Raw genomic sequence first — 17,002 nt, 5'->3', positions numbered from 1 at the left:
TATCTACAGTATAAAACTTTCCCAAGAGGAACTGCCCACAAGAATGGGATTTCCTCCTGGTGTTGCAACAGCTGTTGCAGTAACCCTATAGCAGAACAAGATTAGTTTCAGAATTAACATTTCTCTTAAGGATAGCATTTCAACAACACCATATTTTTTAATGCAACATTGTAGTTGCTTTCTTTCAACCATGTAGTCAAAGCTTAATCTTTTGCAAGATAAGAAATTTCATGCAAGAATTTAGCTGTTTCTCCAACATCCTTGTGAGTTCTGGGAGCTATGCAATGCACCTGCTGAACAGGGACAAGGCCAAAGATTTTCAGATTTCTTTAGATTCCTCTCTTGTCAGAATCTTCAATGCTTCACCACACTGGAATTACCCTGTAGTATTACTGGCTATATGAAAACTTTTAGGGTAAACAGATCCATCCTGGGACTCCGTCAGTTAGGTTCCCAGTTTAATACCTAAAGTAGTAAAGAGCTTTAGGAGGCGATATCATTTAAAAGATGGCATTTCAGAATGGATTCCAAGAAAGAAAAAGAAATCACAAAGAGCTTCCTACAGTCTCACCTATGATCTTTCTATTATATGTTTCGAGGTAACTTTAGATTGGAAGTTGAGAGCACCTGAATGTCCCCACCTCCCACCAAAATTAAAGACGATCTGCCCTGAAAGTCAGATATATTCTGCTGAATAGTTTTCATGGCACAGGTTTTCAAAAGAGCCTGGCACCACCCATCTATTTCCTGGGCACTGCAGTGGTGCTCCATCGAATGGAAGGAGGTGTTGGATATCGCCTCTACTCGCAGAAACCCAGAAGCTCCTTTGAGGTAGATGCCTGTTAAGTGCCCTGATTCCAGCTGTCTTCAAGGAAGTGTGCCTTCCCTTAACCCATAAGAGGACCTGCAATACAGTTCCTTTTCTACCCTTTCCGTCAATGTGCGCATGTACTGGGGGCAGTTTTTTGATACATCTGGTTGCTTTCATTAATGAGCAAGGATGCTTAAATATATTAAGTCCTGGACAGCAGACTGTGTCTTAGAAGAAGAAAATTCCTATGTTAAGAGAGTAGGAAAAAAGAAAGGAGAAAATGGGGTAGGACTTTTGCCTTTACATTATACTGTGCTTAAAAAAAAAAAAAAGTACAATCCTGTTCGGAAGCCCTCTACCAACGTTGATTTTTGCCTAGCTTTATACCAGTGGTTGGCATGGTAACCAATAAGGTACACTGCTTGTCAATGGAGGAAAATAAATGAAGAACACAGGGCCCGCTTCTCAACGGAGAGTAGATATTGAGAATACATAAAACTTTGCAGAGCACGCAACAGGAGCGCCCAGCAGAAAGTGAATATTCTACCATGTTTTCCCTTGGTCATCCTTGCCATACTCTTGTGTTGGTATAAACCTGGCTGTCCAGTGTCCTTTATGTGGTGCAGACATGGCCCCCTGATGCTTAAAGGCAGCCCTATGTGTTACTTCATCAGTTTCCTTCCCAGCTTTGAAAGCTGTACAGAAAGTCTTACTTCGTGGTATCTGAAAAGGCCCTAAGCTCCTTATGAGTGATTATCCGAGCTATCCAACTCAGCTCAGAATGGAATCCCTCTGGAAATCATTAACTGGTATTACTGTGGCCCTCACATCCAGAAGAGAAGAGATGGAATTTCTTGAACCCCCAACAGCACTTCCAAAAACAATGCTTTTCCAAGTTTTATATCAGGTTGTTCGTAATAGACCAATGCAATCCTTACCTTTCAAGAAATAATTCTAGACAATAAGTATAGGAGAAAAAAAGTAGATACTTATAACATTCTAACAGTTCCGTGGCATTCGTAACAGACAGCTCTATGACATTTGTACATATTTCTGAGACACAGTTGGAAGATTATTGGTAAAGAAATTATAATTGTAACAATGAACTATACATACCATAGGAGGGTTCCCAGCGAACTGTGGGATTGCACATTTTCCTGGTTTTCCCCATTCTGAGGGGTCTTTGTCACACTTTTCAGGGTTGTCTTTGTCTAAACTCTCTTGGGTTTGCTGGCGAACAATTCGCCTGGGGAGGAAATGTAAGTCCAAACCATTTAGTAGCAAGAAACTAAGTTCTTCATTTTTTGAGAATCTGGGCATATTTCAAGTATTCTAGAATGGATCCTGTACTTCCTACTTAACAGTAATATCTCATTGACCCTTCTGAGTAGATTCAAGGCAGGAAAAGAAAATATGTCTTCTTCAGCAATGGAAAAAACATTAGTACAATGGCACAAAGAATACGTAAGTTTTGGATCATCGATACTTGTTTTCTTAAAGGGAGCATTTGTGCTTCTGTTTCAAGTATTATTTCCATTTACAAACAAACAGACCAAAACAGGAAAATTGCAAATCTAACGGAGCAAGTACTCGCCCATACAGTGCCTTTGTGGGAATTACAAAGAGATGTCCCCTCTGTGAGGACAGTCCTAGAAGCAAAGAGCTTGGCCAGCAAAGCACAGGCGAATTTTACACGCCACGGACAGGCGCCCCTGTGTGGTTGACCATCACACACACAGTAGCTCTGAGGCTTAATCCAAGCACTTCATCTGATGGTCTGAAATTGTCTCAATGAAACTGAAAGTGTTGAAATCAATTTAAGGAGACTTTGCAGAGACTTAGACATTCTCACGATACCGACACTAATGGTGCGTCCTTGGAGGCACTAAGAGCCTGGTCATTTCCATTCCATAGATTTCAGCTGAGCAACTGCTAACACACAAGACAATATGGGTTTATGGGACCAGAGGAAAGCAGACGCAAAGTCAGGTGAGTCATGTTCCTGACCTCAAGGAACGTAAACAGCAGGGTCTTCAGAAAATATACTAAGAGACACAGAAGGCCCCCTTTGTAGTAGCTGTATGGGGGACCTAAAATGTGGTGTGCCATGTGGTATATTCTGTGAATGTTTTAATCCAAGGCTGTCAACCATCCTTTTCTACCCTAGGCCTCGGGACCGAGAGTTACCATGTACTGAGCATCTATTATGTGCCAGGCCGGAGGAAAGTTACTCTACACAAATTATCTCAGTTGTACCCCCATAACAAGCCTGAATGGTAAGTACTGGCACCCCCACTTGACATACGAGAACGCCGAGGCTTAGAAAAACTGGTAACAGAAAGTGAATTGTAACAGAAAAGCAGAATGGTTTGGAGAAAACAATTTTGGGCCTGTCAGACAGCCTTGGTTTCAAATCCCAGGTCCACTCCTTGATAGTTTGGTGGCCTTCGGCAAGTTATTTAACTTCTTCTGTGCCTCAGTTTCTTCAGTTGTAAAATCGGTCTAGTAATACCGAACTAAACATGTATTTTAGTAATCAATTGACCTGATGTGTAAAATATGCCAGCACAAAGTAAGAGTCCCACAAATGATAATTGTCAAAATTCCTGAGGGTCAAGTTCACATGGGGAGTAAGTGAGAGAAAACAAATTGGATTCTCCCCTCTTCTCTGCGCCAGGACCAGAAGTCAGAAAACCTGGATTTTAATCCCAGTTCAGCTGCTGCCTTGGCCATGAGACTGTGAGCAGTCAGCCAGCCAGTGTAGGTGGCAGATTCTCTTCAGATGTCGAGTGGGGCAAATTCACATCCTCGCCTGCTCCAAAGGAAAATGCGTCGTTGTGAAACTATACAGACATAAAGTGGGGGGATTACTAAGCTAGGGAGGGGAAGAGACTCATTTTTTGTGTCTGGATTCTCTGAAACAGCTGGGTTATGACCAAATCCCATTTAAAGATACTCATTTGCTTTAAGAGAGACCAGAGTTCTTTGTCTACACAGATTTTTCAGAGCTTCCAAAGGGTTGATCAGGGATCAGAGTCAGCAAGTCGGTCAAGAATGCATATGAGTAATTGCCCGATGCTGCTTCTTCCCACCCTTTCCCTTTTCACACTTAGCTCTTAGGCACCTCCAGGCCAACTTGGCTCCCAGGAGAGTCACTGAGCCTTGAGCATGTGCTGTCCTGATGCTTAGTTACGTGGAGCCCCAAACCCACCAGGGGACTTCCCCAGGCCTGCTTTTGTGTGCAGGTGGGAGAATCAGCTGCTGTGAAACAACATAAAAAGGAAACCCGGTAGAAAATGGGATTCCCCATAAGACCTACTGTGCCAACCACACATGCAGGCACTGTGACTCTCTATGAGGATATTTGTCACCACTGGCCTGAGACCACCTGGGCCCCAGTCCCCCAGGACATGGGGATGTGAGCGTATCTCTAGAATGAGTGCCTGATAGAAGTAAGCTCTTACCTTTATTGTGTTAGAATGCTGGAAGGCAATAACCATGTATGTTTCCTTCTAGTATTGCCCACCATGCCAGAGAGCAGTCCTCATGCACCGTAGGTAATCAATACATGTCCAGCTTGAATCGAAGCTCACTGAACTACAGCAAACCCTGTCACCTGGTTAATCAGGTGCCCCTCTAGTTTGGGAGTTTGTCTAATTTAGTAGAGATTGAGCCATAAGAATATCACTGCAGACATCCAAGGCCCCTCCAGCACCCTTAACGTGTTTCACACCCTTGCAGAGGTACTCAAATATTGGTGCATTTTTCAAGCTTGTTAGAATGAACTGCCTTAATAATAGCTATTGTTAAATTACCGCAGAAATAATAGCTATTCATTGGGTGCAAGAAACTGAAATGCTGCTGAGTGATCTCTGTCCAGCTGACCTCTGGTGTCCCCTCATATTCCCTCAGCAGACAGACTCGCCACACACAGACTAGGTCACGGTGCCTCTGACAGCATCACACCTAGAAACTAAAGGATTTAAACACTCACTCAGCTCCATGGATGGCGAGGCCAATGAAGAAGATCACAAAAAGATGGTGCGTGTACCAAAACACTTCAAAGTAAGACCTCCGGATGGTTTTGGCAGAGGAGGTGATAATTAGTATGAGGCACAGGGTGATCACGATACCAGTGATGCCGGCCACGCGGGTCACAGCCACATACAGGCCTCCCTCAGGATTCTGCAAAATACAAACACACACACACACACACACACACACACACACACACATTATCCAAAGGCTCTCAAATACAAGACTACCTATTTATAAAGTGTCTGGTGTATAGGCCGATAGGTATTTTCATTCCTCCCTTTCAATACTCCTAACCAACCTTCACAGAGTGAAATAGATTTGGAATAGATATTTCTCAATTTAAAACCATCTTATGTGGTCGAGGGGTCATAGGGAGTAGTAACTGATAGGCTGAAATAGTTCTAAGGGAGTATTGAACAAATAGTTCTAAGGGAGCCAACTGTAAGATGTCCTAAAAGAGTCTGAGGCTCTTTCTCCCTTTGGTTTGGAAAGGGCCACAGTGCTTAGTGGGCAAATGTATTCTGGACATGCCCCCCGTCTTAGGCTGGGTTCCCCTGAAGCAGACAGACCTTGAGATGAGGATTCATGAGTAAGTGATTTTAAAAAGGTGTGCTCCAGGGTGCCTGGGTAGCTCAGGTCATGATCTCAGGGTCCTGGGATCAAGCCCCGCATCGGGCTCTCTGCTCAGCGGGGAGCCTGCTTCCTCCTCTCTCTCTGCCTGCCTCTCTGCCTACTTGTGATCTCTGTCTGTCAGATAAATAAATAAAATCTTAAAAAAAAAAGGTGTGCTCCAAAAGACACTGGTAAGAAGATGGGCAACAGGACAGGAAAGAGGAAGAAGTCAAACAAGAGGGTGAGCTCAGGCCAAGTCTTTAGTGAAGGTAGATTCAAAGTTCATCCTGACTCAAGGCAAGGAAGCTGGCCTTTCATGGCCTGCACCCCACAGGTATTGGCTAATGGCTGCCCACAAAGAGGTAGCCATCCAGGCCGTTCCAGATCTCTGAGCTTGTGGGCCAAGAAACTTCCGTAGCCCCAGGGTGGTCCTCTGAGGAAGAAAGGCAGGTATCAGCAATTGGAAGTGAAAACACATGGAAAGGTAGGGGGAGCACAGACATAGTACAAGTGGTCCAAAGAGATCCAGGCAGAGCATGACAGCATCAGCTCACCTAGTATGCTCATGTTGCCTTCCTTCTATATCACTGTACAATGAACAATATGAAAGAAAAATTATCCCAGAAGTTATAGAAAAGGAATTTCTTTTTCTCTTAGGCAAGTTGTTTCCATCTTGGTCTGAGGAGACTTATTTCTGCAACATTAAGGGACATTTTTTTCTCATCTTTTCTAAACATGAGGAAACATGTTTGGAATTCAGTGTATAATTATGTGACTTGGCCATCTTCCCAAGCCACTGGGCACATGAAGATGACTCAGAGCTTCTCCGTCTGAGTGTAGGAAACTCTAACAACCACTGGAAGGGAAGCAGTCCTTGCTGTGGATACCTCAAATGGCTTTGCCTGGAAGACCTTGGAGTTACTCCCAGTTCACTGTGCTTCCCATGGGATGATAATCAGCAGACATAGGCCACCCCTCGGATGTTGGAGGCAAGAAGGAAGAAAAGCACCTCTGTCGGCTGTCAGCTGGTGGCTAGCCTGGTATGAACCCCGAGGCCAGAGTGTTCCCTAATTCACATAAAGAATCTCATAGAACACCCACATCAGACCAGGTCAGTGTGTGACTGTGAGGGAGTGGGACAAAAACAAGACCACTCCGGAACTTTGTCAGAGCCAAGACAACAACACAAGTGACTGCTGCTAAGATACCCAATCCTAGAAAGACCCCCAGTTCCTGACCATACCTGATGCAGAGCAAATCCTTGCTTCCTTAAACCCCACCAAAACCACCTGACGGAAGTCCATGTCCTATAACAAACCTCCATGAGCACCTTCCTAGAATGTCCCAGACTTTCTCATGGTGTGAGGCCTCTTTTGCTGCAGTAAGTAATAAACTCAATTTTGTTTGACTAGATATGTGTTCTTGTTTTTCTTTGTCATGAGTGAGCCTGAGTTACTCCAGATTCTATAGGTGAGCATAAGGAACTGGAAAGCATCTAGAGACCCTCCACACATGGGATCAGGAGTGGGGAAGACATTTTCTCTGTACCCACATTCTTAGAAACTACAAACTTTGCCCACTGATGGTCAACTTTTATCATTGTTGGTGCTCTGCCCAAGTAGAGTTCTTCACTCATTGAAATCTAGTCCTCAGTTTTAACGGCCTAGTCTTAATCCAGAAATAGACTTACCGGGATTTCCTCTCGAGCAAAATTGAGGTAAGTTTCACCAGGTTTATCTCCAAGTCTAGAGAGTGCTATTGAATAGCTATCAGATTTGTTGACTCGGGCATTCACACACCACTCCACATTAAACAGATGGGCAATGGTATGAATCGCTGAAGAGGACAGAGAAGAGAAGGGTGCGGTCAATTTTCGTGTAAGCTGGGTTTCTGGCTATAGCCCTTGACTATGATAAGATACAGGGAGACACAGGGATGGCCCAGGACACTTAGAAACAAGAACTAGGTCTCCAGGCCAGACAGGCAAGACTAGAACTCTAGTGGATAAGCTATTCTCTAGTTGTGTGATCATAGTGATCATACGCAAATCACTTGACCTCTCTGGTCTTGGTTTCCTCATTTGTAAAATGAAGATGTTAAACGACACTATCGTAAAGATCCAATCAAATTCTGAGATTCTACAAAATAACCGTGGTCTCTGAGGATATTTAGGTATGCTCTCATTGTCTCTCTCCCCCTGATATGTTTATGCTCAAACAAGAAGACTCTCTTGCAATGTATGCCTTTGGCTGGCCCATTCACCTGATTCTGACATTACTCCAGAGAGACAATAACATTTTATTGAACTGATATAAACCAATGGCCACAAGAGCGAGTATCTTCTTGAAAATTGCATTCCTTACTTAACAAGCACTTACATACAACTTCCTGGGTGCCAAGAACTGTTATAAGTGCTTTATAATTACTTAATCCTTATGTGGAGGCAATGATGTAGGAACTGTTTAGTACCATCTCATCTTACAGATGAGGAAACCGGAGCATAGATTGCTTTAATATCCCTCCCAAGATCACCAAGCTAGGAAGCAGCAGAATTAAGAATCTAATCTGAGCAATCTGGTACTCAAATTTTTGCTCCTCACCATTACGCTATGTTGCTCTCTAATAAGATTTTATCATGCATTTTGCTTATGAACCATCTTATTCACCACAGCTCAGAAAGCCTGCATGATCTACTAATAGAAGAGAAACCCAGGTAAACACTTGCAATGTAAACCTATTTTACTCAAATTATGGGGAAACTCTTTAACAGCAGAGTAAAAGTCTCTTTTGTTCATCACTGCCAATTGCCCAGCACATCACTTATTTGTTAAGTGAATTAGTGAAGATCTGATTAGGGTCCCAAATACATCCCTTCTGCCAACACTGCCACTTTAGTAATTATAATAACAACACATAATAAAGAATACATATATACATATGTATACCTAGTAGATATATAATAACAATAATAATAAAGGAGACTTTTGGCTGATAAGGGCTATCTTACCCTTAAGATAAGATATCTTCTCAGCTTATGGGTTGTGGCCCCCATAGGGTTAGTGCAAGGAATCCGCAAATCTACATGTTCAACCCTAGTATTTTTGTTAATGGATAAATAAAAGCTCTCAGTTGTGGACTTTTTTTTATATTAAAAAGCATGGGGAAGGGTGAGGACACTGGGATTTTGTCAGAAGACCCCAAGATAAAAAAGTTTTAAGACTTGAAAGAATAGGGTGCCTGGGTGGCTCAGTCGGTTAAGTGTCTGCCTTTGGCTCAGGTCATGATCCCAGGTTCCTGGGATTGAGTTCCATAACAGGCTCCTGCTCTGCGGAGAGCCTGCTTCTCCCTCTCCCTCTGCTGCTTCCCCTTCTTGTTCTCTCTTTCTCTCTCTATGTCAAATAAATAAATAAAATCCTTTAAAAAAAGAGTTGAAGGAATAAATCCTAATATGGCAATGGAAGAAAGAGTGGTGAATATTTTTTAACAGAATTCATTCAAAAAGTACAACATATCTTGGTGGGAATGTAAATTGGTGCAGCCACCATGGAAAACACTACGGAGTTGCCTCAAAAAAACTAAAAAAAGAAATACCATATAATCCAGTAATTATACCCAAAGAAAATGAAAACACTAATTTGAAAAAAAGATATATGCACCCCCATATTTATAGCAGCATTATTTACAATAGCCAAGATATGAAAGCAGCCTAAGTGTCCATCTATAGGTGAATGGATAAAGAAGTGGTATAATATATATATATATATATATATATATATATATATATATATATATATATCATAATATACTCAGCCATAAAAAAGAATGAAAACCTTGTCATTTGCAACAACATGGATGGACCTAGAGGGTATTATGCTATGTGAAATAAATCAGAAAAAGAAAGACAAATACCGTATGGTTTCACTTATATGTAGAATCTAAAAACCAAACCAACCAAACCAAATGAACCAGAAATAGACTTATAAATACAGACAGCAAACAGGTGGTTGCCAGAGGGGTTGGGAGTGAGGGGATGGGCAAAATAGGTGAAGAAGATTAAGAGATATAAACTTCCAGTTATAAAACAAATAACTCACAGGGGGGTAAAGTACAGCACAGGGAATGTAGTCAATAATAGTGTACTAACTTTGTGTGGTGGCAGACAATAACTCCGTGTATCGTGGTGAGCATTTTATAACATATGTCATTGTCAAATCACTATGTCATACACCCGAAACAAACAGGATGCTGTATGTTAAGTATACTTCAGTTAAAAATTAAAAAAAAAAAATACAACATCGCCAATCACCACCTGATCTACCTAAAAAGGCTGACCTCTTCTAAAATAAAAGGTATCTAGGAGAAGAGGGAACTGTCTGGTTTCAAGTTTTCTTTACAATCTCACATATCTTAATCAGCTCACCAGTGTGAAGTGCAATCATCCACGCCACCATTTTATGGAAAGTGAGGTTCCTGTCCAGTTGTCTTCGAATTCTTGTGGAACAGCACTTTGGATTAAGGGGAAAAGAACAAAAGAGTAATTGTTATCAAGAAGGTTTTCTGTGTGCCAGACAGTAGATACAGATCATCTCACTTAATTGTCATAACCACCCTGAAAACACTGTCATTCTATGCCTTTGATAGATGAGAAAACAGAGGCTCAGATACTTGTAGTCATCTTCCCAGGGTCAACCAGCCAGTGAGTAGCCTACCTGACAGGTTCCTGAGCAACCACACACAAGCACAACCAGCTCAACCCCCAGAAGCCTGGAGAAGTTCGTTGAACAATAAGTGTTAGGTCCGTACAACCAGTCTCTGCATATTTTACCTGGACCTGAAGGAGGAACTCTCTGTCTCTGTGTCTTCTCCATCACCTTTTCCCACCCCAGATGTTTCTGAGCTCCCCCACAGTTCCTCACTGGCAGGTAGCAAAGGCTCATCCTTGTGAAGGTGTCAACCAGTAAGTTAAGTGTTAGTTAAGTGAGAGATTCAAGAGTCAGCTCTCCCTGGAATACCGGCGGCATCATAGGAAAGGTGTATGCATTTCACATGACCCTGAAAGTCTAAGGGGGGACAGACTAGTGAACAGCTCTAGAATAAGTGAATAGTTTTAGAACAACACCCTTCAAAGACATACACTGTGGGAGGAAAAAAAAATACCCACCCACCTCTGTTGACAGAGACAACATCGCAAGGAGATATCATTAACCAAATATTAATAGCAAAAAGAACGATAGGTAGTATTTACAAAGAACTTGGGCAAGGAGCTGTTTTAAATGTTTTATGTACATTCTGACTCTTCATTTTTGCATCAGTCCTAGCAGGGAGGAACCATTATTATTACTGTGTAACAGGTTAGGGAAAAACCTGTGGGGAGGTAGCCTTAGGTCACATAGTTAATAAGTGGCAGAGTTGGGATTTAAATCTATCAGATGCCAGAGTATCAATATTCTGATATTTCATACCTTGTATGATTACCTAGACACTAAAAATACTATTTTGGTCAGTACTCAAGTGTGACTGTCCTTCTGATACGTGTTAGAGGATGTGGATTTGAATCTTGATTCAGTTCAATGCCCAAAGTAGAAAAGAACAAACTCTGCCTTATGATTGAATCCAAACTTTGTCCTCCTGAAGACTGGTCAAATGCTTGCTTTGGCTGCTTTGTTCCCAAGTCTAAATGTACTGCCATAGAGATACAGAGAATTGTTAAGGAGAGCCAAGTGCAAAACAAAAGAAAAAAAAATCTTAGTATAAGTACTTAGTATAAGTAATCTAAGTATATCGGGTTCTAAAAATATTAAATTTAATCTAGAATTGTTTAATATTTGACTTATTATTTTTTTTAAGTAGGCTCCATGGCCAGCATGAAGCCCACTACGGGGCTTGAACTCATGACCCTGAGATGGAGACCTGGGTTGAAATCAAAAGTCAGACACTAACTAAGCCACCCTGGGCCTGGTGACTTAGTTATTTTTAATAAAATGTTCTGATTTTTATAGGAAAAAAATGTAATTTTTAATAATTTTTTAAAATAAAAATTTAAAATTTTTAATAAAAATTTTAATTTTATAAATTTTATAATTTTATAAAATTTTAAATTTTTAATTATAAAAATTTTATAAAAATTTTTATAAAAATGTAATTTTTATAGAAAAAAAATGTAACGTGTGGGAAATTGTGCTTACTCCACTATCTCTCAGTTAGCTACATCTACAGAGAGCATGGCACCATGAGGGCAGATTCCCGGGACCACAGCAATACTACTAGGGAGGAAGACACAGGATTCCAGAGAAAGGAAGAAAGAATTAGGCTTCACTGAATGTTTTCTGTGAGCCAGGCAGTTTACCCATAATCATTATCTCATTCAGTGGCAACGAGATAAGAATGATTGTCCTCATTTTAAGATTAAAAAAATTAAAGTTAAATCTCACATTGGCTGGGATGCAAGTCTCTTTGTCTTCAAGGTTCACACCCTTTTCCACCAAACCAGATGCAATGATATAGTCACTATTACTTTACAAGTCTAAAAAAAAACCCGAGACAAGACTTTAAGTACTCAGCTGCAAGGTGATCACAGAAAACAAGGTCAAGGGAAGTGACACTGGGAAGACAATGCAGCCAAAGAAGGGCGTATTATCAGATTAGCTACCACTGCCATATATCCTACCATATCATATATCATATCATACCATGGTCTCTTTGATTAGAGGATTCTGAGAGCTATAGAAAATGCTCCAGAGGTTTTCTTTTCTTTTTTCTTTTTCTTTTCTTTCTTTCTTTTTTTTTTTTAACCCGAGGCATTAGAAAGTTTAGGAATTCATCCCTCGACTTCCAACCGTCACAGGCCAAGGGCTGGTGCCAGGGCATAGATTCCCGGGCATTTCAGGCTTGCCCCATGAGAGGGCCGAAAGAAAATCCTCAGGCAGAGAACGAGTGGGGCTTGCAGAAGGCAGCGAGCCCATGCACTATAGAACCACAAGTGTGGAGGGAACATGACTGAAAAACCAACAGCATCAGCTACAACTAAGTGTTCATGGCTGAAGGTGGGCCATGACTCAGGCTCTCAAAACAAGGGTTTCCGGTTTGAAATCACTTAGTTCACATTTCTGTTGGTGAAAAATTGTCTTTGGTTTTTTATATAGCCTTGTCATCTTTTCTGTTTATTTCAAATGCTGTACATTGTCTTACTACTTTATATTCTTTACAATTTTAAAGAAATATCTTCTTCCTGTTTCCCAATTGCTAGGTTCCTCCATAGTTTCTTGGAGTCCTTGTAGCAGGCAGAATTCAAAGATGATCCTCAATGACATTATATAATATCTTCCCTTTGAGTGGGGCTGGGACCTGAACTGTGAATATGATGGGATGTCACTCCTGTGAGTTTGTTACATTATATGGCAAAAGGAAATTTGCAGAGGTAATGAAAGTTCCAAGTTGACCTTAAAAGAAGATTATCTGCATGGGCCTGAGCCAATCACATGGCCCTTTAAATCTGGGTCCAGAGCTCAGAGACTGAAGAACTCAGAGATTCAAGGCACGAGAAGTATTTGGTGCAATGTTGCTGGCTTGAACATGGAGGAGGCCAGATGGAAGGAATACAGAGACTTTCACGATCTGAGAGCAGGCCCTGAATGGCTCTCAGCAAGGAGACAGGAACCTCAGTCCCACAACTGCAAGGAACTGAATTTTGCCAACAAGAATGAGTTTGGAAGATTTTTACCTGGGGTTTCCATTAGAGAATTCAGCCCACTTGGCACCTTGACTTCAGCCTTGTAACATGCTGAGCAGAGAACCCAACCAAATGCAGGAGGCTGCACTTCTCACTGACAGAACTGTTGACTAATAAGTTGTGGTTGTTTTAAGCCACTGAATTTGTGGCAATCTTTTACACAGCAACATATAATTAATATAGTCCTTATTGGAGTGATGGAACACATTGGGAGTCTTAAGACTGAGAGAATGGGAACAGTAGGATCAGAAATCAGTACTGAATTAAAGTTCAGAGGACAAGTTCTGCACAACTTGCCATCAGATATACATGTGTTGGATCTCAGTCCTACCACCAATATGGTCAGTTTCTAACTTCCCCACCTATGTATTTATCATAGTTCTTCTCTCATAAGTCTGTTTCCTAGATTCACTAAGAGGCGTTTAATAAATATTTGAGGGGGTTTTTTTGGTATCATTATTTAACTTTTCAGCTCGTATGGCTTGGCTCCCCAGCTAGAAATTAAGCTTCCTACATGCAGAGCAATGTATAATATGCTTCAAAAAAAAAAATCTCTTAGGGCACCTGGGTGGCACAGTCGGTTAGATGTCTGGCTCTTGGTGTGGCTCAGGTCCTGCTCTCAGAGTCATGAGATCAAGCCCCACATCAGGTTCCACACTCAGTACAGAGTCTGCTTAAGTTTCTCCCACCCTCTCCCTCTGCCCCTCCACCACCCTCTACATGCCCTCTCTCTCTCTTTCTCTTTCTCCAAAATAAATAAATAAATCTTTTTTTAAGTCCCTTGATAATTATTTGGTTAAATGAATTACATTTTCACTGTTCTTTAACCTAAGATGATTATTCTAAATCTGTAGTGATGTATTTACCCACATATCTATACTTGCCACACGGTTTTCTTTTCTACTTTCTGACAAACTGTTTTGAAATTTTGGTGGGGGGGCGGTAATACACTGGCTTCTGCATGCTGAATTTGAAGAAAAGAATATGGTTTTAATGTGGCCTCTACAGTGTCTCCATAGTTCTACTTTTATCATCATCGATATAGATCATCAAAAATGCGGAACAACAGATTCTAATGCCACCATCAGAAATTGAATTGAATGCTTGAGAAATAAAAGGTCCATTTGTAATACTCTGATCATAATAGGTAATTTTTTTAAAAGCTAGTTGATATGAAACACATACATCTTAAAAAATGAAAAAATATAGGTCATTAGTTACTAATGGGTCATTGGAATGGATCTTACTGAGCACAAATCCTTAGTTTTTCCCAGCTGCCCTCTATGATATGCTCAGGATGCCCCCCACTGCCGAAAAAAAAAAAAAATCCAAAGAGAAGTCACAAGTCATGTTTATATGGGGCTTCCAAATACAATTTCCTCACCACTTCCTAAAATGAGAGCAAGGCAGGTGGTTGGTGGAGTGGGAAGGAAGAGCTTTGCTGCCTGTGACCACCCAGGGCTTGTTTGTTCCTCCTAATAACACAGATACCATTTTTATGCTTTTCAGTCACTTCTGAATTATTGCCAGCTACCTCCTAATTACGCAAGTTGCCATGATGTCCCATGGCTTCCTCACTGAACTACCCCTTTGCCACTGATTTCTAAAGGGAAGTTTCTCTTTTACTGTCACCTAGAGCCTAGCCTGAACTCACTAGGCTAACATTCAAGTGTAAGGAAGATTATTGCATCATCTCAGCAAATTTCTATGCTGTGTTCAAACCACAAGAGAAAAAAAAAATTTTGAAGATAAAGATTTTATTTATTTGAGAAAGTGAGAGAGGGAGAGTGGGGAAAAGGTCAGAGGTAGAGGGAGAAGCTGAGCAGTGAGCTCAGTGTAGGGCTCCATCTGAGGACCCCAGGATCATGACCTGAGCTGAAACCAAGAGTTGGACACTCAACCCACTGAGCTACCCAGGTGTACTGAAAAAATACTTTTTTTTCAAGTGAGAAATGGAACCAAAAAGGAGTGCATACTTAATGGGGTATTAACATGAGTTTCTGTAACATGACCATTACAGAAACTTAAAAGTTCTATTTTATGTACACCTGGTCTTGCCACACATGCCACGAATTCACTTAAATTTGATGTTTATAAGCAATTTGGGGGAAATTACAAAATCCACCCTTGAGTCTATAGAACTCAGGCAAAGAAGTTGCCAGTGATGTCCAAACCTGGTGTCAGTAGGGTATGTGATGAGTAAGAACCTCAGTTTACTTGTATAGCACTGTTGATAGCTTTGAAGTCACATATTTCTTCTCTATCCCTTCCATAAAACTCTAAGCTCCTTGAGTTTTACTCTTTACTCACCATGTGTCACCAGTACCTAGCATACAGCTGGCAGTCAACAAATGTTTGTTGACTGACAATTCAGCAGCTGACAGCTTAGTCAATTAATATACTTTTGGAATGTTATATTCATTCTTACAGTTGCATTGTCTCACCTGCTTTTCAGCTAAAAACAACAACAACAACAACAAAACCCAACCCGTGCAACAGGAAGTCCAAGAGACTTCCCTACACCATGTGGTTATACAGAGCCCCACTGACGGCCTCTGACTGTCAGACTATATAAGGTTACAGATAAGAGCTGACTCTCTCACCTTCCTTTTTCTTTCTGATCTGAAGACTGAGACTCCAATCAATTAGAATTCAGTTTCTACATGGCAAGGTAGGGATTACTAAGCCCCATCATTCCCCATTCCATGCAACAAAGCAGGCTGAGAGCCTTTGCCTTTACCTTCCCCAGGGTGGGCCAATACTGGGGCTTTATTTCTTCAAATAATCAGAAGGGTTATAAAGCAAAGTCTAACTGGTTAAGATCACTAGAAACTGAATGGAAGTTCTGTGACTATGCAGTCTGCGGGACGTCCTACTGGCAAATCCTTGAAGTGACAACAACCTTGTCATTTCTGGTCTGTGCTATCCAGCATGCTCCAGCATTCACATATATGGCGGACTTTTGAAGACCGTCATACAACACGAAGGCGGTTTTGAGTTTTGGTGGCACATAGGAAAGTGAATGGGCTCTCGGGACACAAAGAGCAAGTTTAAATTCTAACATTGCCATCTCATTTCATCCCCGTGTCGCTGACTTGACATGCAGCTGCTATGAGGCGAGCTCTACGAAGACTCGGTAAGGGGCCGCTATTAGGAGTTCCAACACTGGTTGCAGGATGGTCACTCATTTTAATCCCAATCAGAAAAGAAGTTTTGTTTGCCAAGTTCACACTTCAGGTTGGGAAACCTGGAAGAAGGGACACTCCCAGTCTCTAAAAGAATGTGGCTTTCTCCTAATTTTATAAAATATATTCTCTTACATACAGATCTCTCCATAGTAGCAGAGCATCTCTGCAATTTGAAAAGCAGCCTTATTTCGTCCCTGTCTTTGAAGACGCTCATGAAGATCTTCCCTCCTGGGTCACAGGAAGCCTGAAAGCAGCCATTACAACATGTGCATTTCACGAGGCAGGGCAGCTCAATAGCAGTGAAATTTGGGCCTGGGTGGTAACAAGGATTTCCTAACCCGCCCTCCTGGTGAAAACGCTGCCTGTTTCTCAGGGTTTACTTCCTCTAAATAGAAAGTATTCAAACAGGGCATGGTGGGGAGACCAAAAAAATGAATCGTGCCTTCCTAAAAACAAAAAGCTACAATACGTGAGCTTCATTCAGCAAATGTTCATTGGGCGCCTACAGTATGCCAGGCATTGGACTTAAGAGTTGGCTCGCTGCTAAAACTTGAAATTGAATGGAATTTTACCTCTGTGGTTTCTTAGATGGGGAAATACTGTTAATTGTATCCCACTAATCCT

At 41.4% G+C, this 17,002-nt stretch overlaps 1 protein-coding gene across 1 annotated transcript in view; it reads right to left on the bottom strand.

Annotated features, from left to right (window-relative positions):
- The window catches only part of LOC116882619 (cytochrome b-245 heavy chain), a 33,244-nt gene that overhangs the window by 10,987 nt on the left and 5,255 nt on the right, over positions 1-17,002 (bottom strand). Inside the window, exons 4-7 of the mRNA XM_032883141.1 lie at positions 9,882-9,966; positions 7,152-7,297; positions 4,806-4,996; positions 1,928-2,057 (exon numbers count right to left, since the gene is read on the bottom strand). Of these exons, the coding sequence (XP_032739032.1) occupies positions 1,928-2,057; positions 4,806-4,996; positions 7,152-7,297; positions 9,882-9,966 (552 nt within the window). The remainder of the gene's footprint in view (positions 1-1,927; positions 2,058-4,805; positions 4,997-7,151; positions 7,298-9,881; positions 9,967-17,002) is intronic.

This window comes from Lontra canadensis, unplaced genomic scaffold, assembly GCF_010015895.1.
Source record: "Lontra canadensis isolate GAN:19392208 unplaced genomic scaffold, GSC_riverotter_1.0 scaffold86, whole genome shotgun sequence".
In the NCBI taxonomy this organism is placed as follows: domain Eukaryota; kingdom Metazoa; phylum Chordata; class Mammalia; order Carnivora; family Mustelidae; genus Lontra; species Lontra canadensis.
Note: the sequence above shows the minus strand (reverse complement) of the source record. Positions and strands in the feature narration are given on the sequence as shown.